Raw genomic sequence first — 26,542 nt, forward strand, 5'->3', positions numbered from 1 at the left:
AAGGAGGTAACTGCAAAAGTACAAGTTTCTTCTCTTTTTTTTCTTTTTTCTTTTTTTTTAGGTCATGTATAGCAATAAACATAAGTAAGGAACTGGAACTAGCATCCATGGCCTGCATATTCATGTTCTAATTAATTTTCAAGACATGTCAAGTCTATTATCTTCCATCAAAAGACAATTCAAAGACAATTCCAAATGACAATTGTTTGAGGTAAGTTTTTAAAATCCAGATAAGATTTCTTTTTTCTTTCAAAAAAAAAAAAAAAAAAAAACTACTCTAATAGAAATCTGGGAATCTAAACAGGAAAGAATTATGCCAATATTGGTGTTACATTAGAATACTGAACAAAGAATGCTTACTGCCCTGTTGTGAATATTGAATAACGTATATGCTTGAATGTGAATGCATCTCAAGCGTGAACAACATTTGTTATCTATCTCCTCTGAAAGTTGAGCCTACCGATACAATATGCAAAAAGAGAAGCAACTACAAGGGGAAAGACCAAAAGCATGACCGCAACAAGTCCTAAAAGGCTGTGATCATAACCAAAGTAATCTTCTAAGAAGGCTGCAGCTGTTTTCGTCTCTCCGGACGCCGAGATTTCTTTCTCTAAATCTCCATACTGAGAAGTAAGCATGCCATTCAAAGCCCATGATGTCGGACAAACATAATACAACCAAAGCCACCACTTGGGAATTTGCTGCAATAAGGAAGCAAATGAAATAACAGCTGAGTTCAACAAGGAAAGAACATTTTCTACATAATATTATATAATGATGTTAGTTTAAGCTGTTTGCAAACAAGCCAGTTTTAGTTTTAAATTCCAACTAAAGAAATGTGATTCGTAAAACTTACGGGCTTCGGTACCATAAAACCGGCGAACAAGTTGAGCATTGTGTAGGCAGATGATGCCAGGATGGAAGCCACCTGAGTATTTGGTGTTACTGACACCAGAAACATTCCAAGATAATTGAAAAATAGAAGCGTGCACAACATGCTATAGAATGACCAGAATATCTTATATGCCGAAGCGGAGTAACCAATCATCGGGTATGTGATGATTACATATATAACTGCTTGAGCAAACAGGTATGGGATCTCGACAACCACCTGCAAACAACCATTAGTCAAACATTTTAGAAGTGATTCTTTGAGGCTTTGTTTCTTCACAGAAAGAAGTCGGTCCGGCACAGTGTTTGGTTGAGTGGAAAAGTGGGAGGAAAGAAATTGGAGGCCAGATTTTGGATAAGAAAAGAGAATATTAGTTTGTTGAGAAAGAGGAGAGAAATGTCATATAAACACAGAGAACTTGAAATATGTATGTTGCCTTTAGTTACACCTCAGTTAAAAAAATCACTCGTTCTGTATGAATAAAAACACTTTCCTATTTTTTTTTTTTTTTTTCATTTTCATTTTCTTCTTTTTCTCCTTCCCTTTTGTTTTACATCCTTCTTTCCAAAATGAAATCAAGTCTACTTGAGTAGTCACATGATAAACAAATTAAGTTTCATAAAAAAAAGCAATGGGGTTGATGTTTGAACCTGAGCAAATGAATAGGCCCATGAAGAGTACATTCCCGCGAATTTTTCCCGATAGAGAACATTCCGCTCTATTCCAACAAAAGGTTGAACCATTGAGCAATTGAATATGCCAAAGAAGATTACTGCACAGAACATGGAACCAAGAATATTTAAGAGGTCTTGCTGGTTGTTTATTGTCTGCCCTTGATTCCAAAACAATACGCCGAACAATATAGAAGAGACGGTTGTATAAATAATTCGCATCAAGTTGTAAGAAGGATTTCTCCAATAGGACAAGTTCTGTTTCCACAAGCATGCTTTGAACTGTTCCCAACCGGCCTGAGGAAAGCGGGTCGGAAAATGCAAGTCTTTTGAGCCAGCAGCTGGGGAGCTCAGTTGTTTCACCAGTTCCTTGTTCTCCCTGCAGTTTGCAAGAACAAAGAATCATGTGCAAGCTAATTAAAAATAAAAATAAATATGAAACTCGCCCCATGCTATTACTTTGCACTTTTAAAATCACGTTCCTTTCATTATATGCATTGAACTATTGATTACATTCTAACTGTTGCATTAGATTTTATAATTTAACACTCCCCCTCACATATGGGCTCGACAGCGGGAAATCGTGAGGGAAAATATTAATTGTACAGGCCTAGCAGGTAAACATATCATCATAAGTCCAAAACACAATGACAACAATTTTGGAGAGTGCAATTACGAGATTTAAAGAGTGCAATTATGAGGATTTAAACTCAAAGATCACGTATGCAGATTAGGCTTTATATCCTAGCACTAGTAACTTACTCATGCAATATGGAGCCCTGGAAAATTTGTGCAAAATCTATGCCAAGTTCGGCTTCTGCAGATCTTGAAGTGACATCTAACATCCATGTTGCTGGATTATGATTGTCTCTAATTGAGGGCACCCCCGGAATGCTCTAGAAAAATGAATAGAACTGGTTTCAAGACTAAACACTGCATTGATTTATATAGTTGAGGGACAACAAAGTGATGGACAATAAAAATGATTGAACATGCACAAATTCAAAACTTGTTGAACAAACCGACCTCAAAGTACTCGATGACCCTCCTTGAATGCTTTCCTAATGAGCCGGAATATATCATGCGTCCTCCAGTTTTCATGAGAAGCAACTGCAGTGATGTTAAGACAAGCAATTTTCATTTGTGTTTGTGTACAAGAAAACATTGATATGAGAATAAAGGATGCTTCTTTTATCCAGAAAAATATTATTCAAGACCAAAAGGTGAGAAAGGAAATCTTTGGCTGGCGTTTTAAGCACTAATTACATGTGTACTTCATGCAACATGTAATTTAGAAACTCGTATGTGATGTAGAGAAACAATATACTGATGTACTGAGCATCAGTGTCTCACAGAAAGGTGTATACCAAGTTAAAATTTCTGAGTTCATCATTACTGAAAGTCATTAGAACATCCATTTTACCTCATCAAAAGCCTCAAAAATATCAATACTCGGTTGGTGGATGGTGCAAACAACAGTTCTTCCGGTTTCAACGACGTTCTTCACTGCTCTCATAACAATAGCAGCTGCCCTCGCATCTAAACCTGAAGTTGGTTCATCCATGAATATGATCGATGGATTTGCCACAAGTTCAACAGCTATTGTCAGCCGTTTTCGTTGCTCAGTCGATAAACCACTAACATTTGGCACGCCTACCAAACTATCTTTAATCACGTCAAGTTCAATAGTTTCAAGCACTTCTTTCACAAATGCCTGCCCAAAAAAAAAAAAGATGGGAAAAAGAAAGCCAAGTCAATTAATCTTGGTGTCCAAGTCCATTATTATCATGGAAATAACATGTATCCCAAGAAAAGATGTCATACAGATTTAGTGTTTGAATCAATCTCAGATGAGAGGCGCAACCAAGCAGAATAAATCACTGATTCTTCAACAGTAATGTTCGGAGAATGTATGTCGAATTGCTCGCAGTATCCTGATATCCTAGCAAAACTGTCTTGAACTTTGAGATACCCGCCAATTCTTATTTCCCCTTCAATTGTGCCACCAGTTTTCCTTCCACAAAGAACATCCATGAGAGTTGTTTTCCCTGCTCCACTGACACCCATCAATGCTGTCAGAATACCTGGTCTGAATGCACCGGTAACATCACAAAGGAGCTGCAGCTTTTTCTGTGCAAACCCCCGCTGTCTCATTTCCTGGAACCATTCCATAACAATGGCATAACTAAACCAAAACTTGATGTTTGTACTTGAAAGTAATCAGAATTTGTGTAGAACTAGTTCCAAATATCTTGGAACTTACCAATGGAGTGTCCACATAGTACTGCACATCTTGAAATGTTAAAGTTAAAGGCTCAAAAGGTAACACCATCCATCCTGGAAACAAGAAAAAGGGGTCCAATCAGCTGATATAATTTACTGAACCAATTTTCATTAGAATGATACAAGCAAAAGGGAATATCACACTGAACCACCTTTCCTTTTAGGCTCTGCCACAGTTGCAGAAGCACCCGAGGGTGCCCTCTTTGTGTCTGTATCGTCTCCGTGTTGCTTCCCTTGGAGCTGAGTGTATCTTTCATAAGAAATGAGAGCTCGAGACCTTCCTGGTGCTGAACATATATCAAAAGCCTTTAGTTGATAGTGGAATTGTACAGTTAATACAATAATTGATTATTAGGACACAATTAGTGTGTATATATTTAGTTAGGAAAGATATTGATATCACTTGAATCATAGGATTGATAGGCATAGATAGTTTCCTATTTTTGTCCTAGAGAATTCTTTATATTGACTCCTATTGCTCTGTATTGTATCATTCCAAAATTAATAAGAATTATCAGGTTTCCTCTCTTTTTCACAATATGGTATCAAAGCCAAACCAGCTCAAATGAGCAGCTCGATCCATCCAATACAAGAATGGTGACTCTAAAAGGAGCACCATCTTCCGGGGGCTTGTTAAGGGTAAGAAACCCGAGTCCCACATCAATTAAATATAACAATAATCACCTACTTATAAGGACACTGAGCCACCACACTTAACAGGTTGACCTTTTAAGATAGAAGCCCATGTCCTTAATAAGTCCAAATTTCATACCAGCGATTGGTAGAGAAACATATCTATCTTGCTCATACCCAACCGTACATTGCTTATTCAGTGAACGCTATTAGTTAGTTTATGCATGATCCGAGGGAGCACATTTACAAGCCACATATAGGGTGTTTCACTACTTGAAAGCAAGCCTAGGTACGGGAGTTTTATTCAAAAGAAATGGACTTACTTTAGAAGCTTTTACAAACGCAGATTATGCAAGAGCATTCATGTATAGAAGATCTACTTCTGGGTAATGCATATTTCACAGTGGCAATTTGGTGACATGGAAGAGCAAAAAGCAAAATGTGACAAGGTCTAGTGTTGTATCAGAGTTCAGAGCAATGGCTCAAAGAGTGTGCGAATTACTATGGCTAAAGATCATCCTAGATGACTTGAAGATCAAGTAGGAAAGACCTATGAAGCTTTATTGTGACAACAAGTCAGCAATCAACATTGCTCATAATCATGTCCAACATGAAAGAGCAAGCACATTAAGATAGACCGACACTTTATTGAGGAAAAAATAGAATGTGGTCTGATCTGCACATCGTATGTTCTTTCAGGGAGTCAACTGGCAGATGTCTTGATTAAAGGACTCAATAATACAATCTTTCATGAGATTATTTCTAAGCTGGGAATCGAAGACACCTATTCTCCAGCTTGAGGGGGAGTGTGGAAACAGCAGCTAAAATAATAACTTATTAGTAGGACATAATTAGTGTGTATATATTTAGTTAGGAAAGATATTGACATCCCTTGAATCGTGAGATTGTAGGCGTACATAGTTTCCTATTTTTGTCCTAGAGAATTCTTAATACTGACTCCTATTGCTCTGTATTGTACCATTCCAAAATTGATACGAATTATCAGCTTTCCTCTCTTTTCCACGATATTGATAAACATGAATGCTTACTAAGTTGTTGCCTAAAAGTGATTAAGACAAACTTACACTTCAAGAACGTCAAAGCCAACGTAAATCCTACATTGAAGAGTACTGTGAAACCAATTAAGGCACCAATTGAAATCCAATAAAAATAACTGTCGAAGTTTAACCCGCGGCTTTCCAGTGTTTCTCGGCCCAAAGTTGTGTTTCCGGATGCCTTCCATGAATAAGAATTAAGAGAAAGTGATCATTAGGCACAATTCTTGTAAATCAAATTAGCATTCTATTCTTGATAAAACGATGCATCTTGATGTGAAGACACATAGACAAAGGTATGAGGAGGGACCAATTATAAGTCACCTTTTGCCACCGCGGGGCCAGGAACTCGTTCACAGTAATGCCAATCTCTCCATATGCCATAGGAGAAAGCCAAAAACCCCACTCCAACCAAGCAGGCATAGAGGCTGCATACAATCAAAGCAAACCACTAACTGAAAAAACCATAAAAATAAAATTCTTTGACCTGAAAATGTTAAGAGCTAAAGGAAATCTTACACTTTGAGATGACGAAGCCACCAAATAACATGACAGTTAATATGGTCAGACTACCAGCTGTCATGGATGCAACCATAGTCCGGGAGACTGAAGCAACAAACCGAAACATAGATATTGATGCTAGGTGCATATTGAATAGTATAAGAAACTGGCGGAAGAACCTGTTGGAACAAAGAAAACATACAAAAAATATTAATCATTTTGGAAATTTCCTACAAGAATATATTTCAAAAGAGGATGGATGCTAAATAGTTATGACACATTGTTCTTCAATAACCTGAACCTTGAAAGTTAAGGTAAAATAATTTGTTTTGTCCAAAATTTCGGCTCATGGAAAAGTGAAATGAACACTCACCTTCCGGCTTCAGGACTATAACCAATCACATAGTAAGTAAGACCAGTCCAAAGAAAAGATTCCAAAAGTGAAATTGGAATCTTAAGGATGGCAGCTGGGATGGCAAAAGCCCAAGCAGGGTAAAAGCCCAACTCGATTTGTTTATAGAGTGCTACAAGTCTTGAGACGGTCAAGGAAAGTTCCGGAAATCCATCGACAAGAAGTATGACAAGCCCATAAAACAAAGCACCCATGTAGTAACTTGTATGGTGTTCATCTACAGCCATTCGAGTTCGAATGAAGACAGTCATTGCTATGGATGCAATGATGACTAGCTGCAGGAGAGAGCAAAGTTATGTCTAAGCAAAAACTAGAAAATACTTCTCCCAAGCATTCTTATCAAAGCACAAGTTACCTGTATTGATTTGAAAACATAGATAAAGGAATTCCTCTTCATTAGAAGAAATTCTCTCCTTGAACAAGCTTTCAACAGTTCCCATTTCGGTAAAGAGTATTTTTGAAAGGACAGAGCATTCTTGTGGCTTTGAGACTTATCAAACGGCTTCGAGAGCTCCTCACTTAGCTTCCTGCCACTATGACAATCCTTGAATTTCTTAACAAAATCGTCAACAGATACATATCTGTAAGGTTGTTCTGTGATGTTCCAGTATTGCGCTTGATCTTTTCTAGAGATTACCTGAAGAAGCAGATAATGTAAGATATGACAATAAAAAAGAAGACATGATATTGTTTAGAATGAGAACATCACTGATGTCCAATTACCTCCTGGAGGAAGTCAGCAGCACCTTTTCTTTCTGGACATTTAAAGCCGCAGTCTTCGAAAAATTTAAGAATATGAGTACGCGGGCCATGATACACAACTTTGCCTTCAGCCATCAAGATAACATCATCAAAGAGTTCAAATGTCTCTGGCGCAGGCTGAAGAAGGGAAATCAATGCGGTGGCTTCAGAGAGATGCACGAAATGCTGAAGACAAGAAATAATCTGGAAAGTGGTGGAACTGTCCAAGCCATTTGATATTTCATCCATGAAGAGAGCTTTTGCAGGTCCCACAATCATCTCCCCTATGGCCGCGCGAAATAAACATTCATAATCATTCTCTTATAAAGTTCCTTTAAAAGTTGTCATTGTCAACAAATTCTCCATTATGTTATGTAAACAGTACCTGTTGTCAATCTTTTCTTTTGACCTCCAGATATTCCTCTTCTTATGGGATCTCCCACCATTGTATCAGCACATATGTCAAGACCAAGGATCTACACTTAAAAATAATGGTCAACATTTTAGTTGACCAACAGTCTAAGGAAGAAAAGAAGGCACATTTTGTGGTCCATGTAACAAGAGAAATTGGAAGTCACCTTGAGAATGTAGTCTGTTTGAAGGTTACTTTTCACTCCCTCAACTGATACTGCCTGTGAATGTGATTGATGGTAGTCAAATTGGAACAGAGAAGATAAAGGTGATACACTAAAATAGAACTAATTGCTTAAGATCACTGCTATTCATCGCCGCTAGTGATGCATCACCAGACATGGTAAAAAGTATAATTACTGGATCCCACACTACTGTGGCAACGCATATGTGGTGATTGCATCAATATCGGTAATAAAAAGAATTTTTTTATTGCTTAAGACCACTGCTATTCATCGCCACTAGTGATGCATCACCAGACATGGCAAAAAGTATAATTACTGGATCCCACACTACTGTGGCAACGCATATGTGGTGATTGCATCAACATCGGTAATAAAAAGAATTTTTTTATTGCTTAAAAAGGTACCTTCATGTAAGCATCCACATCAGGATCTGGGACAATTCCTGCTTCCTTCTCCCTTCTACTGACTTCCATCATTAGATCTTCATGCATAGAAAAAGGATATCATATCGAAATCTCAATTTAGAAGTGACCCAACAAATGCCTTCTTCATTAATTTAAGATTGCTTACCAGCTCGGCCTCCCACGCCCTGACAATGCCCCGAGAAATCAAGTGTTTCTCTCACAGTCATCTCTGGAATATGCAGGTCATATTGGCTCACATAAGCCGCCGTCTTCTCAGGAACAAATTCTTCCAGCTTATAACCATTGTAAGATATTTCCCCTCTAACCTATTTTTAAAAGAAAACACACTTATAAATCACATGCAAAAAGTTTTCAACAGAACACATAAATCTCCAAAGTGTAAATCAATTAAACAAATAATCTCTCTCCACCAAACAGGATCGTTACTGAAATTTTTTCTTTTACTAATATTGGATTAAGAACTTTAGAACACACAAGCTTCCTTCTAACAATTAAAACAAGGAATCAGCCTTAAACTACTAGTGCATATTCCTTGTGTTGCATAGGATTTGAGATTAGGTGACAGATGAAAACTAAGATAGCATTCTGTTTAGTACAGCAACTTTTTTTTTCCTTGTTTTCTTTTTTTTTTTTTTGCTAAAGAAGCCTTGTTATAATTGTAAATTCCCCACTGTTTCTATGACCAAATTGAATTATTGATGGAGTAAAAGTTTTAGGAACCTTGAGAGAGTCGCTTAGCTTCCCCGAGAGCGCCTTCAGAAACGTCGTTTTACCGCATCCAGGAGGGCCAAGCAACAATGTCATCCTGCATTGAAGCAATTCCAAGTTGGTCAGGTCTAAGGACGTTTGGTTTATGTATTAGAATTATAATTCAGAATTATTCTCGCTTTATGTATATTTTTTGTGAGAGAAAACATTGTAAAAAACTATGAATCATGATTCAGAATCAGGGATGAATATAGGAAACAAACGTATGATTAGTAATCAAACACAGAGAAATTAAGATGTCATATCCTTTTTAATATTTTTCCCCCCTTTCTTCAGCTGTATGAAGTTTATCAAGATTAACTTATTTAAGGTGACAACTTTCAATATTTCTTTTCACAAAGAAAGGAGGAGAGGAAAGATTTTACCTTCCTGGCTTAATAATCCCATTGACATCTTTAAGTATGCCAATCTTTGCTTCCTGAATGTCTAAAGCTGACAGCCTAGTGATTCCCTGCCATAAACAGATAAGTCAAATGATGACTAAAGCAAAGACTCAGACACTGTCATTACCGATAACGTATAAATCATGTACAACTGAATGAACAGTACGCACGCACGCACGCACGCGCATGGGATGATTTTGAGTTCAGTTACAATTAGGAGCACGTTTGTTTGATCACATTAGACAATTATATTGTATAATAAATACATTAATACAATATTTAGTGTAACCATTGTATTATTAAACTAATACATATGATAAGTTAATATAGTTTATATCGTATTATAGAATACGGTTAATTTTTTATGTGTTGTATTGTATTATTTTATAGCGGATCCATGATCCAAGTCGGGGTTGGTCATGATTGCGGTCGAAATTTGGCCGACATAGGTTCATATTGGAACTTATAATTGTTTAAAAATTAAGAGGGCACAATGCAAATTTATATTTTCTAAAAATTACAATTTGATTCCTTAATTTTTGTAAAATTTCAATTTGATCCCAATTTTTTTTTTTAAAAATTATATTTTGACAAAATTTTTCACAAACTGTATTTTGACCCTAAAATTTTTTAAAAAATAAAATTTGAAGAAGTTCAAGATATTGTGATTACAAAGCATAGCCTAGAAGTAAGTCCACACTGCCTACAATGTTGAGATCTAGAGCTCGAAACCCTATTATTTTTAACTTTGACTCTAAAAAAGTCCTAAATATCTTTAACTTTTTTTAACTTTTGTTTTACTATTATTTTTATTTATTTTTGTGGGTCGTTTAGGTCTTTTGTGGTGGCCTTGTTCAAAGTTGACCATTGACTAAGAAAATATAAAAGTTGAGCATAAATTAGAAATTCAAAGATATAAATGTGATACATCTAAAGAACAAGGTATATTCTTTTAGATAACCTCAAAGTGCATGGTATAAAAATAAACATATAATTTTATTATATAAAAAAAAAAAAAAAAAGTAGTGCAAAGTATTGAAGTCCTTACCAAGATTGTATCTTTTAGTGTGTTCCATAGAGTGGGTAGGGGCTTTCCATGAACTATCTTGCATTCTGCCTCCACACTCAGATTCTCATATCTTACCTCTATGGTGGGCAACTTCACACCAACTCTGCATAGTAAAATTCAGACTCTGTACTAAGTAGATATAGGAAGAATATTTCCCTATATATATAGTATAGAAGATACTTCAACCTTTAACCCAATGGTTGACATTAATTAATCAATTCTTCTTTTATTTTAAATGCAATGGCTATGATTTTTCCACATAGTTTATGTATTCATTCATGCCTCACAAAGAAGTGAGAATGAAGAGAAATGAAATAGTTACTTAAATCTCTTTTCCCTACTATCATATAATATATAAAAAAAATGCTAACATCAATATTCTGTCACTCTTCTGGTCACTCCTTGCATTTATTATGTGATATATGAACTCTACGATCTCATTTTATATTTAAGTAATAATATATCATGTTAGTAGAGTTCACGTGTTAAACAGTAAATGTAAAGAGTGACATCGTCATACATATATATACATAGTTGATACGCTATTATCAGGTTTCCTTCTAAACTGCTTGGGGAACGGTTCATCACGCATATTGGAGAACTTAATAAATATGACAGATTGAATCATTAGTAAACTTAATAAGGGTCCGTTTAGTTCACTGATTTGAGTTTTTAATTCGAGTTGAGATGTGACTTTATATGAGAGCGTTTTACTGTAGTAAAAAAGTTAGATGTGACTGTTTCTAGAGCTTTTTACTGTAGCAAAACTTGAATTTTAAACTCGAATCGGTGAAATGAACGAGGTCTAAATCTTTAAGCTAAGTTTTTAAGACGATGGATTTTTTATTTAAAAATAGTAGTGTAATTTGACCTTTAATGTATTTATTCTTAAGTATGCAACTCTATTGTATGTAGATTGTGTTAACATACTTATTTATAAATTTGCAATAGGATAGCTTTTTATTGAGCCATTATCAATTATACCTGATGATCCTTGCGAAACAAAAAGCACAAAAATATATATATATATATATATATATTAAAATAGAAGCAGGAAAAAAAAAATATTTTGTTTGTGGCGCAGAACGTGCTAGGGCACGTTCCTCGAGCTAGTTTAAATATAAAATGTTATGACCGAACGTTGAAAACCCTACACCTATTTAATTTCAAACCTTTGAAGTTTAAATAAATGAATAATGTTACGCTTTTTGCGCTATGATCACGAAAAGCTAAGGTAGCCACCTATATATATGGGCCCGCTGGAATTTTGAAGTATCGAGTTTTTATACGTAACATTTTGTAAAATTTCAATGGTGTCCGTATTCAATAAAAAAGTTACAGTTTTGCTGAAAATTAAATTAAAATTACAACAAGACCCCCAATTAACAATAGATCATTTTAATCATAGTAGCTAAAAAAAAAAAATCTGGGTTTACGAACATGAAACAAGGATAAAAGTCATAATTACCTGTCGATCCTCTTCCGAAGCTTCTGTAACAACCGGAGATTATCATTTTCAATGTGTTTGATAAGCTTTTCAATGAAAATATGCCTCTCTTGAGCTCCAAGCTTGGTGACATTGATGACTCGTTTTTCATTGACGCCTTCATTTCCGTCACTAGCATCAAACAATGCTGAAGTGACCCTATCAGAAGTTGGTAATCTCTGAATAGCAGCCCATTGTAAGCTGCTACGTTCCTCAATATCGTCGTGATCATCTTCGTCGACACCGGAATCGTGATCGGCATTCACCGTTGAGCCGCTACGAAAGCTTCTGAAGGAGGATCTTATGCTCCTTCCGATCTGCTCTAACTCTATACGCAGAGATTCTATCTCGTCTGCTCCAGCCAGCTGAGCCATTTTTGACTTAATTTGTGAAGAACATACTTAATACCAAAAACTCAATATGTATATACACAAAAAAAAAAAAAAAAAAAAAAAAAAAAAAAAAAAAAAAAATTTTATTTGGGGGCTTTTTGGGGGGATAAAACAAAAAACCAAAAATGTATATACAAAAAAAAAAAAAAAAAAAAAAAAAAAAAAAACTCAATATGTCATTTGGTGACTCTTGTGAGGTAATGGAATGCGTCAGATGTTGGTAAGGCAAGGAAATGGCTGCGGAAGTTTTCCCTTTTTCGAAGGAATTCTATTTAATATCGACATGTAAATATAAAAAAAAAAAATGTATTATACTCAATCTACTCCCCAAGGCATGGTTCAATCTGCTATATAAAATAGAGTTCTTACCTGCCGTGAAGTATGCTATTTGACATCGACAATGTGTGACCGGAATAAAACAAAAAAAAAAAAAAATCATTTTCTTTTTGGTATAAATTTATGGGATTTAATTAATGGACATATTGTATGAATTCAGAGGAAAGTGAGTGTTTGACTTGGCTTCATCGTGTTGATAACAAGTTCGCAAGAGATGAGTCACAAATGGCAGGCCCTTGAGGGCTGCAGAGCATGTAACATACGACCATTTCTTTCATGTCAAGTCCAATTAAGTATAATTTCATGTTCCAAATGTTATACCATTTTCATGGAACTACTTCTTTAATTTTATCCAAAAAAAAAAAAAAAGTCAAAACAGTTATGTATGAAAGTTAAATATTCCATTGATGGAGACTCATGATCCATACAATTATTCCTCAATGTAGTTGAGTGAGAACACAAGGATGCCAAGCACGGAAGAATAGTGCCCCACTCATACTTTAAAAATTTTATGGCATTTTTAAGAATGAAAAAAATATTAGCATTTTTAATTATTTAGCATATTAATTTATTATATATATAGTTTAATTATAATTTATTCATTATTATTATATTATTTATATATTAATTTTTATTTGCTAAATAATTATTAATTACATATACTCAAACAAATATAAATATAACTAAACATGATTTTATTTTTTTATCGTACTCAAATTAATCTCTTAAAAGACCACCAAATATAATTTTAAAATTAGTTTCAGAATAATTTTAAAATAATCTCATTTTTATTTTTGTATTAAAAATAAAATTATTTTAAAAACATTACCAAACGGGATCTATATTTATTTGTTTTTCAGCTTCAAATGAGACAAAATCCACCAGTAACCTGTTGGGTAACCGGGTTTCCTTCTCTTTCTCAATCTAGCTCGCCCTCTCTTTGCTCACTCCGCTCATCTCTAATTCGAGATCCATCGTCTTCTCATTTGCAGACGGTCAACTCTGGCCGTCATTTCTATTTTTGACCGGGCCCACTTTTTTCCAATCAGTTGCCAAATACCTAATGTAACCGGTTATATGCGGATGAAATTCTCGTAACTTCGGTCATCCTAAAAGGACGCTTTTCAAACGTGGTGAGGCTGCTCTGCTCTTTTTGCCGGTGGCTCTACTTATAGGGAAAAAGTAGATGGCTTCATGGAAGAATTTAAATAAATAAAAAAATTGTAGTTGTGCAGGGTTGTACATGAATTGAGTTGGTGCGGGTAAGACATTAAGATTTTTTATTGTCTCCCATTAAAAGTGTAAATTGCACATATTTAATCTTAATAATATTAAAAAAATTTCACAACCTAATAATATTTGAATTGAATTAGAGTGAAGCAGAATGAATTAAGTAGTCAGACTCATTATTTAAACAATCAAAATTCAATCAGAAGTAAAATCTATAGTGTTGTAATTATAAACACTAGATTGCAATCTAGACATTTTAATGGAAATGGACTATAGCAATCTATATAATTAAGCACGTGTCTTAGTTTTCAGCAAGAAATTTCCTGAAGTTCAATGGAAATTTCAGCACGTATCATAGTACACTAATTGAACGCAACTGCAGAAGAGTCAACGACAAGAAGTCAGTTGAACCAAAGTAATTATTGGAATTTATATTCTAAAAGATTAATTTGTAAAAAGTTAGGCACTTTCTCTCGTTGAATTTTTTCATTAATATATAAATTTTAATTTTTAACCGTTAAATTCAGTTAAAATCACATTAAATTAAAAAAAATATACAAAATAAATAATTTCTCATATAAATTTAATATTTAACGGCTGAAGTTAAAAAATTATTGATAATTTATTTTTATGGTCTTACCGGAGAAATTCTCTAAAAATAATTAAGCTATACTGTAAAGCCATGTCCAACGTAAACATTAATGTTGATATTATATTTGGTATTAAAAAGTGTAAAATAACATATTGAATTTGCGTTTTTATTTTATACCCCCGTGCATAATGCTATTTATGCTATCTTACTTTTTGTTTGAATTATTAAGCTTTGTACAAGTACACTTTTCATTTGAAGTAACTTAAAATGATGTTAATGATTAAATGTAAAGGTGAATACATCAACCTTTAAGAATTAAATGTAAAAATTTAACATATGCTATATTTAGTGCTAAATTTAGCACTAAATAGTACTTAATTGGAGAGTGAGTCTCTTACTCAAATGTTATAATTTGGCATTAACACATTAATTTGATATTGCGTTCTTGACGCTCATGAAAGAATTTGCTTAAAAATATGTACCAGCTTATAAGACAGCCTCAAGTTTTTTGATTTGCCGCCGACTCCATTAGGATGTAAAGTGTCTACTGTTGGGAATGGTTGTTAGGAATAATGTCCTAAAAATATGAGATGTAATAGGATATTTATTATTAATTTAATAAAATAATTTATTCATTATTTTATGTGCATATATTATTGAATATTTTATGAATATCAGTGAAATTCCGTAATTATTTATGTGATCTTAAATATTGTATATAAGCATTATATGCGAGAATGTAATATTTAAGGATAATAATCAAAACGATGTTTGCAATGAATTTAATTAAAGTTTGGAATTATTAATTAAAACATTACTAATACATGTCATTCCCATTTAGAATGGAATGGTATTATCTGCATTATTAATATGGAGATATATTGAATGGATATATTGAATGAGTGTATTACACATAATGAGATCTTGTGAAACCAGGACACAGACATAATATGAATTTCTGATAATTTCCCTTAAGTATAGAAATTCTAATTGAGTCTACTGATGATTATATATATAACAATCTTAATCATGAGTTATTAACAGACTTCTATTTATGAATTATGTTTTTTGTTTTACTCAGTACGGATTCCGAGATGTTGAATCTTATTCTTTGTATTTTAGAGACATAATGAAGTGAGTAGTTGTGAATTTATTATACAAGATGGAATTCATTGCTTCTTGAGAAACAAGTAGATAAATAATTTCTTTGAGGGTTAATTCGGTGAATGGACTAGTAGTAGCTCCGATTCATAAATTTATTTTATGAATCACTGTCCATTAGAGAGTCAATGGTACTTAAAGATAAATACGTATTAGAGAGGTTAACGGATTTTACCTAGTTCTAATTATGAATTATTTATGGAGGATTTATCTATATGTAATGATTATATCAAATGGATACTTCACAGTTTAGAAGTAAATATATCTATAATTGCGAAAGTGTAATTCTAAGTTTATAGTGGAGTAACTTTTGAAATTAATAGAATTACTTAATTAATTAATTAAAGAGCTTTAATTAATTATTTATTTTATTGGAGCTCAGAATTATAGGTTCATGAATCCACACGTCGTCCTTGTAATCCTACAAGACACTAAGGGCAAAATAAGAATTTTAGAATTATAGAATTCTAAATAGAACGTTAAAGAATAATTAATTATAAATTAAAAATAATGTGATTATTTAAATTTGAATTTTGAAACACACATGTGGAGGTGTCCACATGGTGTACATGCCCAGTACAGTGTGAATCCATTTGGGATTCAGTTGCTTGTTTTTTAAGTTATCCAATTGACTTATTTAATAAGTTGTCCAATTGAAATTCAAATTAAATTAAGTTTGACTTAAATTAGAATTAGAATTTGAGTCAAAATTAGACTACAGAATAAAAGAGAATTTTGCCTCCTTCCCTATCTGCTATTTGTACCTATCACAAGGAGGAATATCCCTGCGGTGACCGGCCCTATAAGATAAAGGAGGGAGGGAGTTTTGTTTTCAAAATCAATTAAAAGTAGAAGATAATTATCAAGCTTCATCTTAAAGATAAAGTTTAGACTTTTTCTGAAAGTTTGACTACTATTTTATACGTAAGAGATAGCAGAAAATTGGAGAACACAATTTTTGCTCTCCCGAACATAGTGTGGCCGAATTTTATAGAGTGAGGAAAAGAAAAAAAAAATCTCCCAAATTTCACGTCGTGCATATGTTAGTGTTTGTGAAAAACTTGAGTGTTTTTTTTAATAATCCCGTTTTGTTTCAAGTATGTCCATACACACGTCTTTATAGATTCAATGAATTGACGAAAAAGATTCAAGTATTCGAAACTATCTTGAAGTAAGGAACATTCGAGATCACAAAAGTTAAATTATTGATCTAATCATTCGCTAAGTAAATAAATTAATTTGATTAATTTATTCGTGTATAAATTATTGTAGTCTATAAAATATCTCAAAATTTTGTAAAAGTCTTCTTACACACGATCTACTACGTACGCGCTCCCACATAGAAAATCGTTTTCAAAATCAACATCTACATCAATCATCCTTTTAGCTTTACCCAATACATCATCAGGGACTGGGAGGCCGTAAAAACCATTCTAGCTGTACTTCCCAAAGAAAAATGAAAGCGTTAAGAAGAGGAGGCGGCATTTTTCCTCATCCATGATGTGACGGAAAGGGGTCAGTAACTGAGCCAACACTTGGTGATTTCAATAAAAGAAACCAATGCTGCACTGGAAGCAAAACTTGTAAAAACCAGATCAATTTAAAGTTCTACATTAATCAACAAAGGAACCAGACTCAAAGTCCTCATCATTTCTTGTTGTGTCGGCCATAATCTCTAGTTCCTGTCTTTCTTGCTCCAAATAGTAGATCTTGTCATTCATGCCTTCCTTTCTATATGCCTCAACCATAATGGAGTATGTTGTGGAATTCGGTAGACATTTCTTGTCTTTCATCCTCTTAAACACCCTCTCCATCTCAATCAAATCCTCAGCCTTTGCACACGCGGATATCACCGAATTATAGAATGAAGTATTCTCAGGTATCTCAAACTTTCCAGCCAACTGAACGCTGCTAATCACCTTGTGGAAGAGGCCCGCATTAGCATAACCGTTAATAAGGCAGCAGAATGTCTTGGTGTCCGCTCTCATGCCTTCAGTACGCATCTGCTCGAATGTGCATTCCATGTGTTTTGCATCTCCAACATCAGCAAACGCCTCGATCACGTTGTTGTAAGTTGAAGTCGTCCAAGGGAACTGAAGCTTGCGCATATATTCCATCACTGTAGACATTTTATCATACATTCTTTTCTTTCCATATGCACCAATTAGAATATTAAAAGTTCGTGTTTCTGGCTCTATCCCAAAATCACGGAACTTTTCGTACCATTTCTCCATCATATCAATCTGACCCATGTTGCCAAACACACTGAGGATAATGTTCATAGTCCATACATCAGGCTTACAGGTCGTGCTCTCGAGCATCCCCGATAACACTTTCTCCATCTCATCAAATTTTCCAGCCCTACCATATCCACTCAAGACTATGTTCTGGGTGACTGTGTTCGGTGTAATTTGTCGCTCATCCATTTCCTTGTACAAGGATTCCACTAAATCAAACTGTAAGGCATCAACACAGGCCTTTATCAAAGTACTGTATGTAAAAACATCAGGTTGACAATTAGGAAGGGTCTTCATCTTGTCAAAAGTTGAGAATGCCTCTTCAATGAGGCCGTTCCGACAATAAGCTGAAAGCAAGGCTGTGTAAAGCTCGGAAGATGGATCCAATTCTTCTTCAACCATTGTGTCGAATAGTTGACGAGCCTGATGGGGTTGGCCCGATCTTCCGAGAAGAACCAATAGTTTTATGTAAGTCCCCTCTTTAGGTTGATAAAACGGTTGTTCCCTAAGCATGTGAAATACCTGAAAATTCATGACTGGCCACTTTTATGAAGCAAAAACAAGATCACAAAAAGCATATTCAAGAGGAATTCCTATTCTAGGTGCAAATATAAACTAACATTCTTTTGCATTTTCCCTAAAATTGTTTGTCTATAAAGAACTTACCAGCCAGACAACTTCTAAAATCCAATTTCCTCTCCTTTTTTTTTTTTTTTTTTGGGGATAAATGCAATTACAAACAAGAGCATAACAACTAACCGAAACCTATAGTAAGGTAAACCCAGAATATGTCTGTTAACAAAAGGTCACAGAGAACTGAGAGTGGAAAACATCACATTTTCATCATATTTCTCACAACTAAAGAAGCTAATTTGTTAACACAACTACTAGCCTCTCTAACAATATAAGAACAATGCGGATAAAATTCTTTCCCAAACATTCCTCAACTAGACAGCTTCTAATTTCCAGACGAGTTGGAAAGTAATTATTCATTTTGATAATGATATGCGGTGTACACAACTCTTATATCAAATTTACAACACCAACTTATACGGTGAATGAGTAATCTAATATTTTTTTTAGAGAGAGAGAGAAAGAGGCTCCTACCCAGAAGAGAAAAGACAAAATTTCGAAAACCCAGATAGTAGAAAAAAGAATGAGAGAGATAGAGGCAGACCTCAAGGGCTTGGAGCCACTGCTTGTTCTGGATACGCTCAAACAAGGTTTCAGTGACGGTGTTGACCCAGGCCTTGGCTTTATTTTTGCGGTCCAACTTCTTCTTGACATTTTTTATAGGCGTTTTCTTCGAAATCCCAGGTATGAATGTCTCTGATACGCCTGGGTATTCTCCTTGCTTCCAATGCCTCTTTTTACCCGAAGATGAAGCAGAAGAATTGGTTGTTCCAGACTTTTGTGGTGCAGCGAATGCGCAGCGAACGAGAAAAACAGTGGTGGGTTTGAGTTTGTTAGAGTTGTTTTTGTTGTTGTTGTTGTTGGGATTCTGAGATATGAGAGAAGATGGAAGCAGAGATGAAGAGAAGGAGAGATACTTTGAAGTCATTTTGCCTTTCTATTTCTCCCATGTGTGTTCTCTTTCATATAAACAAGGACTTGAAGAGGAAAAAAAAAAAAAAAAAAAAAAAAAAAAAAAAAAAAAAACACTTTTAAAAAAGAAAAAAAAAAAAAAAAAAAAAAAAAAAAACGACAAAGCACTCTTAAAACTGATATTCTAATGACTTTTGTTGGATAAACGACAACATCTTATCAAAATGATTGTTATCCCAGAAAACGACAACCTTGTAAAAAAGGAAATATCTCTATATTAAGATGAAGATTGTTGGGATGAAAATGTTCAGAGTGTTCCCCGCAAGTCGCAGTCACCAGAGACGGCGCCTCACCATCTCCTCCGATAATTATGTTATCATCTTAACTTTGAGATGAATAATTAATTTGTATATTTAATTTGTATCTTTTGATGTACTAAATAGAAACATTCTGACATTGTGTAAAGGTATGCTTTCGCTACATTAGGGATATGACTCTTATATGCGTAAATTTATTATTCATAAATAGAGAATCCATAGTTCTTGTTAAAAGAATTAATGATATCCTCTTTTAGTATTATCTAGAGATTGGAAAACATGAGCATTCAGTCATTAGATTACTTTGTATTATCTAATGGTTTATTATTTATATTGGAACATAATAGTTTTGTGATGAAGTGATAATAGAACATAAGATAAATATAATCGGGAATGTAAAACAGAACTTGACCATAAGTCGATTATGGATATCTTACGGAGATGACATACAATATAATAAAGTCATGGACATGAGCTAATTGGAGCTTTATAAATATGTTGTATTGATCGATAGTGCACTTCTAGACTTTTAGTGGAATGACACTATAACTTATAATCATGTGATGAACTTGTGAGTTAACAAATACTTTCGTAATTATAGGAGCTTAATCAATACATGTACATCGGGTCCCTCTGCTAGCTCGTATATTTTTCTGCTACGATAAGGCGTATTTTCTACATATTGGTAACTTATGTTGTTTCTACAAATTGATTATAAATCGGATTGAATTAATTCATGAGTGATTTATCAGTTGAATTAATTGTTTAAATTACTTCAAGATAAATTGTTTGAGTTAATTAAGTGTTTAGATTAATTCATAAGTTATTTATCGATTGAATTAATTGTGTAAATTAATTCAAGATAAATTAGTTGAATTAATGTTTTTGTTTTTATATGATATGAGAATATAAATTTATAATTATTTTAATAAGATAGTTTTTACATTGGATTATTTAAATTAAGATTGGAGTTGTACATATTATTCTCGCGTTCAAATAAAAGGAACATAATCGGGTTGGAAAAATGGGTCCGGTTAATCAGTGGGCTACGTCCAGTTGACCGAACAAGTTATGTAGTACATACATAGCCCGTCGTGTGGTTAACCAGACGGTCTACGTGACACCGACTAGTTGCGATTTTAGATCTGAAAACTTAGCAGAATTGCGGAACAACTCTAACCTACCTCTATAAATAGCCTATTATGTCACAAAGCTATTTAGATCACTTGAGAGAATCTTTTGGGGATATTGGTAAGGGTTCCTGAGAGGTAAAACTATTCAAACATCAAGAACTTTTTTTCCTTTGGCTCTCGTATGGTTGGAAGGAGATCAAGATACCGACTAGGAGATTGGACGACGTGTGCCCACCTGCACTCCGGTCGTGGAAAAGAGAATAATGGAGAAGATCAGTTGGTTGAGACTTTTCCGGTGTTTATTCTGTTTGTTATAGTTGCTTTCAAGATTCAACGATTTGTCTCGTAGATGTATGATATAGATCTTTTGTATTTATGATATATAGCATTTCAGTTTTGTTTTGTTTAATTAAAAATTTTAAAATTTCTCTGTGCAACTTTACCCGTATTTTCCAACAAAATGTCCTCCTACCCTTGAAGCAAATGCTCCTAATGTAGGAAACAAAGATAAATATAATTTGTTAGTTCTAGGAACATGTTTAGAAAAGGGTGATTTCTACTCTTGAATAGTGTATTTGAGAGAAACTAATCATGTTCGGTTTCTTTGCAAGAAAATTGTTTCCACTGAAGTAAAGGAAAAGAATCAAAGTAAATAAGATGTACTAATTTTAAAAACATCTTTAGTAAGGGTGATTTCTCGTCCTAAATAGTTGATTCGGAAGCAACTAATCATATTTATTCTTCTTTGTAAAGTCATATTTCTTACGAAGAACTTGCCGATGGGGAATACACGATGAAAGTGGGCAATAGCACGAGGGTATTAGTAAAAGCAGTGGGAGAAGTTATACTTCAATAATTTAGAAATAATAAGTATTTGTTTTGAATAATATTTATTTCCTTCTAAACATAAAGAGAAATTTGATTTCTATATCTAAATTATTTGAAGAATCTTACACAGTTGCCTTTAAATAAAAGAAATGAGAAATCAAACAAATAGAAAAAACATATATTCTAAAAAAGAAAAAAAAAAGATCTTACAGACGAGCTATTACCTTCAGTAAAAGAATATAATAGGCCTATTTAGTTCGTTGATTCGAGTTTTTAATTCGAGTTGAGATGTGACTTTATATAAGAGCTTTTTACTGTAGCAAAAAAGTTAAATGTGACTGTTTATGAGAGTTTTTTACTGTAGCAAAACTTGAATCGGGAAAATGAACGGGGCCAATAAAAAACAAGCAAACTAAATGGTATCTAACTTTCGAGTGGGACGAGTCACAGAGAAAATAGTTAGGGATTTGAGGAGTGAGACACTATAAAAAAATGGTTTTGATGCTTAGTTCTCTGAAATAACGTTTTTCATTAAAAGAGAGATTGAGGTTTAAAAGAAGATAAACCACTGTGGGATTGCAATGAGAGATAGAAGAAAGAGGGAAAACTCAAATTTAAGTAAATAAACAGTATTTTTTCTATTCTTAAAAATGTCATAATTTTTTCGTTTTAATTTTAATTGAGACGATTTTTTTCTATGCGTTCATAAAGAATAGACGAATAAAATGTTACCCATATACCCTATTAAAATTTTTCATCACCATTGAGTTTTTATTAAAATACTATCCAAATACAAATTCAAGTTTTGACTCACTCAAACACAAACTCAAATAGATTCTCAATTCAAACCATAACTCAAAATATGCACATTTAAACACAAACTCAAATTAAAGTTCCAATTAAAACTATATTTAAATACATTTTAACTCAAATCAATATCTAAATTTAAGTCACCCTAACTCAAAAAATACAAATGAATATGCGAGTAATCCAGCTTAGCTTAAATTTGAGCACTCATTTGATAACAGCTAAAACATAAACATATGTTATTTATTTATTTATTTGCTTGTGATAGTTGTTACTACTTTAACAGTACCTCTGAAACATAGACAATTGTTACTATTTTAAGTTGAGGCTAAAAAAAACAGTTGTATAATTTTTAAGGAGAGGTTGAAGTATAAGAGTCAATTTGACATTATTGTATTGTTAAAATTTTTTATTGTTACTATATTATTAGTAATAAGTTGCTATAGTCATAAGTATATAAGTGTTTCATAAATATTTTTACAAAACTGCTATAAATACTAGAAGTAAAAATTTAAGTATTTAGTAAATTGTGTATAAAATTATCGTGTAGATGTATAAATATGAAAGTAGATAGTTTTATTTATATTTTTATAGTCAATATTCAAAACATAAAAAATATAATTTTAATTTATTAATTAAAATATTTCTTAAAATAAATATATTTATTGATAAGGAAAAGTTATTCATCTACTAAATATCTTAGTTATTGTTATTATTTTAAATATTTTGATAATTACTAAAAATATTTGAATAAAATTTAACATAGTATACTTGTTAAAGATTTTTAATTATAAATAATTATTTTAAAAATATATGTTTTTTTAATTTGATATGGAAAAAGTAAAATAGGCATATTGGGAATTAAATTTTATTATGAAGGTTATCTTCATAAATTTGGAAGATGGCTGTAGAAACTGCTGTGTAAAAATAACCCTAACTTGCTTATCAAATTTTAGTACATGACAATAATTTTTAAAAGTTGCTGGATAAAATAAGAATTTATCAAACACCGTAACATGTTGTAGCTTTTTTTAAAAAAACTATAAATAACTTCTAAAAGCAATGCGAAATGAGCCCTAAAACTTTTGAAAGACAAATAACCTTGGGTTGAAGTATAAAAGAAAACAAGACGCATTCCCTCGTCTATAATACTTATAGGTTATTGATTATAGAATTGTCCTAATTTAAGTTTGTTCTCTTACTATACTCTTATTCTCTTACAACTCTAAATATTCTTTGATCAAATGTGAACTTCACGTGGACTTTTACTATTCTACAATGATTAATTTTCTTGAATGTGCTCATAAGTATCTTTCTCTAGCTCATTCGTCCTTATCCAAATATATAATATTTTTTAAAATATGCTCTTTTCATTTGGATATAAATTAAATTTGACCGAAACACAAGTTTTGATTGAAATATGCAATTTAGTACAACTACTTTTTTAAAAAAATTTGAAATATTTAAAATGTGCCTCATTGAACTATTTTCTTCTCTAGTACGTCATATTACAAAAACTTTTTCGAGATGTATCCCTACTTAAACTTCTTTAAATGCCACCATTATAAATATTTATCTAAATAAAACGCCTATTTTCCTTTTCTTTGTTGATCCAAAAAGCGTCTATTTTCTTGCAGCCCGCTTCAATACTATTTTTTCATAGTTACCCTTAAGTAATTTTCTCTCTAATTTTCTTAATATATTTCTTTTTTTAACCTATTACTATATAGCAAAAACATGAGATAAGGACGGAAATAATATAATTAGTAAAGTGATTGATAAATTATAGCATAATTTGATATTTTAAGTTTTAAACATTATTAAAAACCTAAAATACCATGGTTGGAATCGGCGGCCGGCTCCGGCAACTGACGACCGGCTCTGGTGACCAAAGACCATTTTTTGGCAATCTGTGACTATTTTTTAGCAACCAATTATCATTTTTTGGTGACAGTTTTTCAGCTGACTGTTATATTTACTTGTGACCATTTAACACTATAATTACTAATAAATATCATATTTACTCGAAAACCCAACCACCGACTCCGGCGACCGTTTAACGCTGTATTTATAGATAAATATTGTATTTACAAATAAATACCGTATTTACTAGTAAATATCATATTTACTCAAAATTCCGACCACCGACTTCGGTAACCGTTTAACACTATATTTACTAATAACACCGTATTTACTAGTCAACATCACATTTATCAAAAAATTTGAGCACCAATTCCAACAACCGTTTAACACTTTATTTACTAATAAATACCGTATTTACGAGTAAATAACGTATTTATCTGAAAATTTGACCACCGACTTTGGCGACCGTTTAACATTATTTTTACCGGTAAATATCGTATTTACTAGTAAATACCATATTTATCCAAAGATCCCGCCAACGACTCTGGCAGCCATTAAACACTGTATTTACCGGTAAATACCATATATACATGTAAATATATTATATTCTAAATTGTAACTACTAAAGTATTTACATGTAATTACAGTATTTTTCATATTCAAAATTGTAGTTACTAAAGTCATTAAAGGTATTACAATATTTATCAGATGCAAACTTGCAACTACTAAAATATTTACTAATAAATACAGTATTTACCATATTTAAAATTGAAATTACTAAAGTACTTACTGATAAATACAATATTTACCATATTCAACTTATAACTACTATCATATTTTCAAGTATATACAGTATTTACCAAATTCAATCTTCTAACTGATAAAGTATTTATCGATAAATACAATATTTACCATATCATGTATTTAATGGTAAATATAGTATTTACCAAATTTGAAATTACATTCAGTATTGTATTTACTGATAAATCTGTATTTACCACATTCAAACTCAAATTTAGCAAGTATTACAAGGTAAATACAATATTTATCAGATTCAAACTCAAATCCAGGGTTTAATGCTTTAAAATATCATTTTATTTATATTTTTTATAAAAATTCTACAAAATATGCAATTTGCCTCTAAATCCGTAAAATCCTAAATGAACCCCAAATCCCAATTCAATATAAACACCCGGCCACCCACCCTTTCTAGAGGTGTCAAACATGTCGGGCCGGGCCGGCACGGCACATCCAACACCAAGCCCATCAAGGGCCTAGGCCAGGCCTAGCTCGACCCTGCACAGTGCATGATCGTGCTTGGGCAGGGCCTAAGAAGAAAAACTCAGGCCCGGTCCAGGCCCTTGGCCCAAGTCCATAAGGGCCAGGGCCGGGCCTGGGCCCAGGCCCTTCACGAGCCGGCCCTTGTATTTTTTTTAAATTTAAAAAATATATATCATATGCCCCTAAAAGATGTGATTTTATTGAATTGACATAATAGGAATAAGTACACATAAATGACTGCCTCGTTAGAAACCTTACTAAGTAAAACCCATGGGGAGATCGGGACAAAACCTTAGCGAAGGAAAAAAGAGTGCAGTAGCTAGGAATAGTAAATTACAAACCTAAGTGCTTCCAGAAGATTCTGTTATTTCTAAGTTAGAAAAATATTCTTGCATTGAATCATCTGTGTATTGTTGTTTTCGTCTTCTAACATATTCCCAGTCTTTAATGCACATTAGCCCCTCCAAGATATCTAGATGCATTATGCTTCTCTTCTCGTCAAGAATTCAGTTGCTTACGCTAAAAGCTTGCTCCGATGCTACCGTTGACACTGGAGTTGTCAGAATTTCACGAGCTATTACAGACAGTGTTGGAAAATGATCGGTCATGCTCTTCCACCACTGTAAGATGTCTAATTTGTCATCATCGATTACAAAATTTACTTCAAAATATTTTACTAGTTCGATAGACGCTTGTGTTGATGACGATCCTGTCGTTTTCTCTTTCTTCTTCAAGAAACTCCGCAACGATCCTTTAGGCCCCGAACTGCTAGTTGATGTCGAAGTTTCCTGTTCTTTTTTACCTGTGCTGTATTTTGCTTCATACAAACTAAAAACATTTTCTAACATTTTCTTAGCGTCAGTAATAGTTAGTTGCATATCTATTTCTAAATTCTCTGCGGTAGC

At 33.2% G+C, this 26,542-nt stretch overlaps 2 protein-coding genes across 2 annotated transcripts; both read right to left on the bottom strand.

Annotated features, from left to right (window-relative positions):
- Positions 1-294: 294 nt before the first annotated feature.
- LOC21407855 (pleiotropic drug resistance protein 3) lies at positions 295-12,317 on the bottom strand. Its single transcript, XM_010101411.2, has 23 exons — positions 11,898-12,317; positions 10,409-10,532; positions 9,343-9,428; positions 8,930-9,014; positions 8,355-8,514; positions 8,189-8,265; positions 7,767-7,820; positions 7,574-7,664; positions 7,171-7,472; positions 6,803-7,084; positions 6,409-6,722; positions 6,054-6,214; positions 5,859-5,962; positions 5,565-5,715; positions 3,999-4,133; positions 3,827-3,900; positions 3,388-3,720; positions 2,987-3,277; positions 2,590-2,673; positions 2,326-2,459; positions 1,543-1,942; positions 857-1,111; positions 295-701 (listed from the first exon to the last, which is right to left on the bottom strand). Exons 1-23 carry the CDS (start codon positions 12,287-12,289, stop codon positions 435-437), a joined length of 4,356 nt encoding a protein of 1,451 aa, XP_010099713.1. The 5' UTR covers positions 12,290-12,317; the 3' UTR covers positions 295-434.
- A 4,566-nt stretch (positions 12,318-16,883) lies between these two features.
- Positions 16,884-19,424, bottom strand: LOC21407856 (pentatricopeptide repeat-containing protein At3g06430, chloroplastic). The gene is made up of 2 exons (XM_010101412.2): positions 19,041-19,424; positions 16,884-18,385 (listed from the first exon to the last, which is right to left on the bottom strand). The coding sequence occupies exons 1-2, from the start codon at positions 19,422-19,424 to the stop codon at positions 17,240-17,242; spliced, it is 1,530 nt and encodes a 509-aa protein (XP_010099714.1). The 3' UTR covers positions 16,884-17,239.
- Positions 19,425-26,542: the final 7,118 nt, after the last annotated feature.

Source organism: Morus notabilis, unplaced genomic scaffold (genome assembly GCF_000414095.1).
Source record: "Morus notabilis unplaced genomic scaffold, ASM41409v2 Scaffold172, whole genome shotgun sequence".
Classification (NCBI taxonomy): Eukaryota; Viridiplantae; Streptophyta; class Magnoliopsida; order Rosales; family Moraceae; genus Morus; species Morus notabilis.

What these genes read in the sequence shown, in the direction of transcription:
- LOC21407855 (XM_010101411.2), bottom strand. Translation starts at nt 12,289, where the DNA reads ATGGCTCAGCTGGCTGGAGCAGACGAGATAGAATCTCTGCGTATAGAG. An exon ending in AAAGAAAAGATTGACAACAG is followed by an intron (nt 7,473 to 7,573) that starts GTACTGTTTACA and finishes GCGCGGCCATAG; the next exon opens with GGGAGATGATTGTGGGACCT. An exon ending in TATAGTCCTGAAGCCGGAAG is followed by an intron (nt 6,215 to 6,408) that starts GTGAGTGTTCAT and finishes TTGTTCCAACAG; the next exon opens with GTTCTTCCGCCAGTTTCTTA.
- LOC21407856 (XM_010101412.2), bottom strand. Translation starts at nt 19,424, where the DNA reads ATGACTTCAAAGTATCTCTCCTTCTCTTCATCTCTGCTTCCATCTTCT. An exon ending in AGTGGCTCCAAGCCCTTGAG is followed by an intron (nt 18,386 to 19,040) that starts GTCTGCCTCTAT and finishes ATGAATTTTCAG; the next exon opens with GTATTTCACATGCTTAGGGA.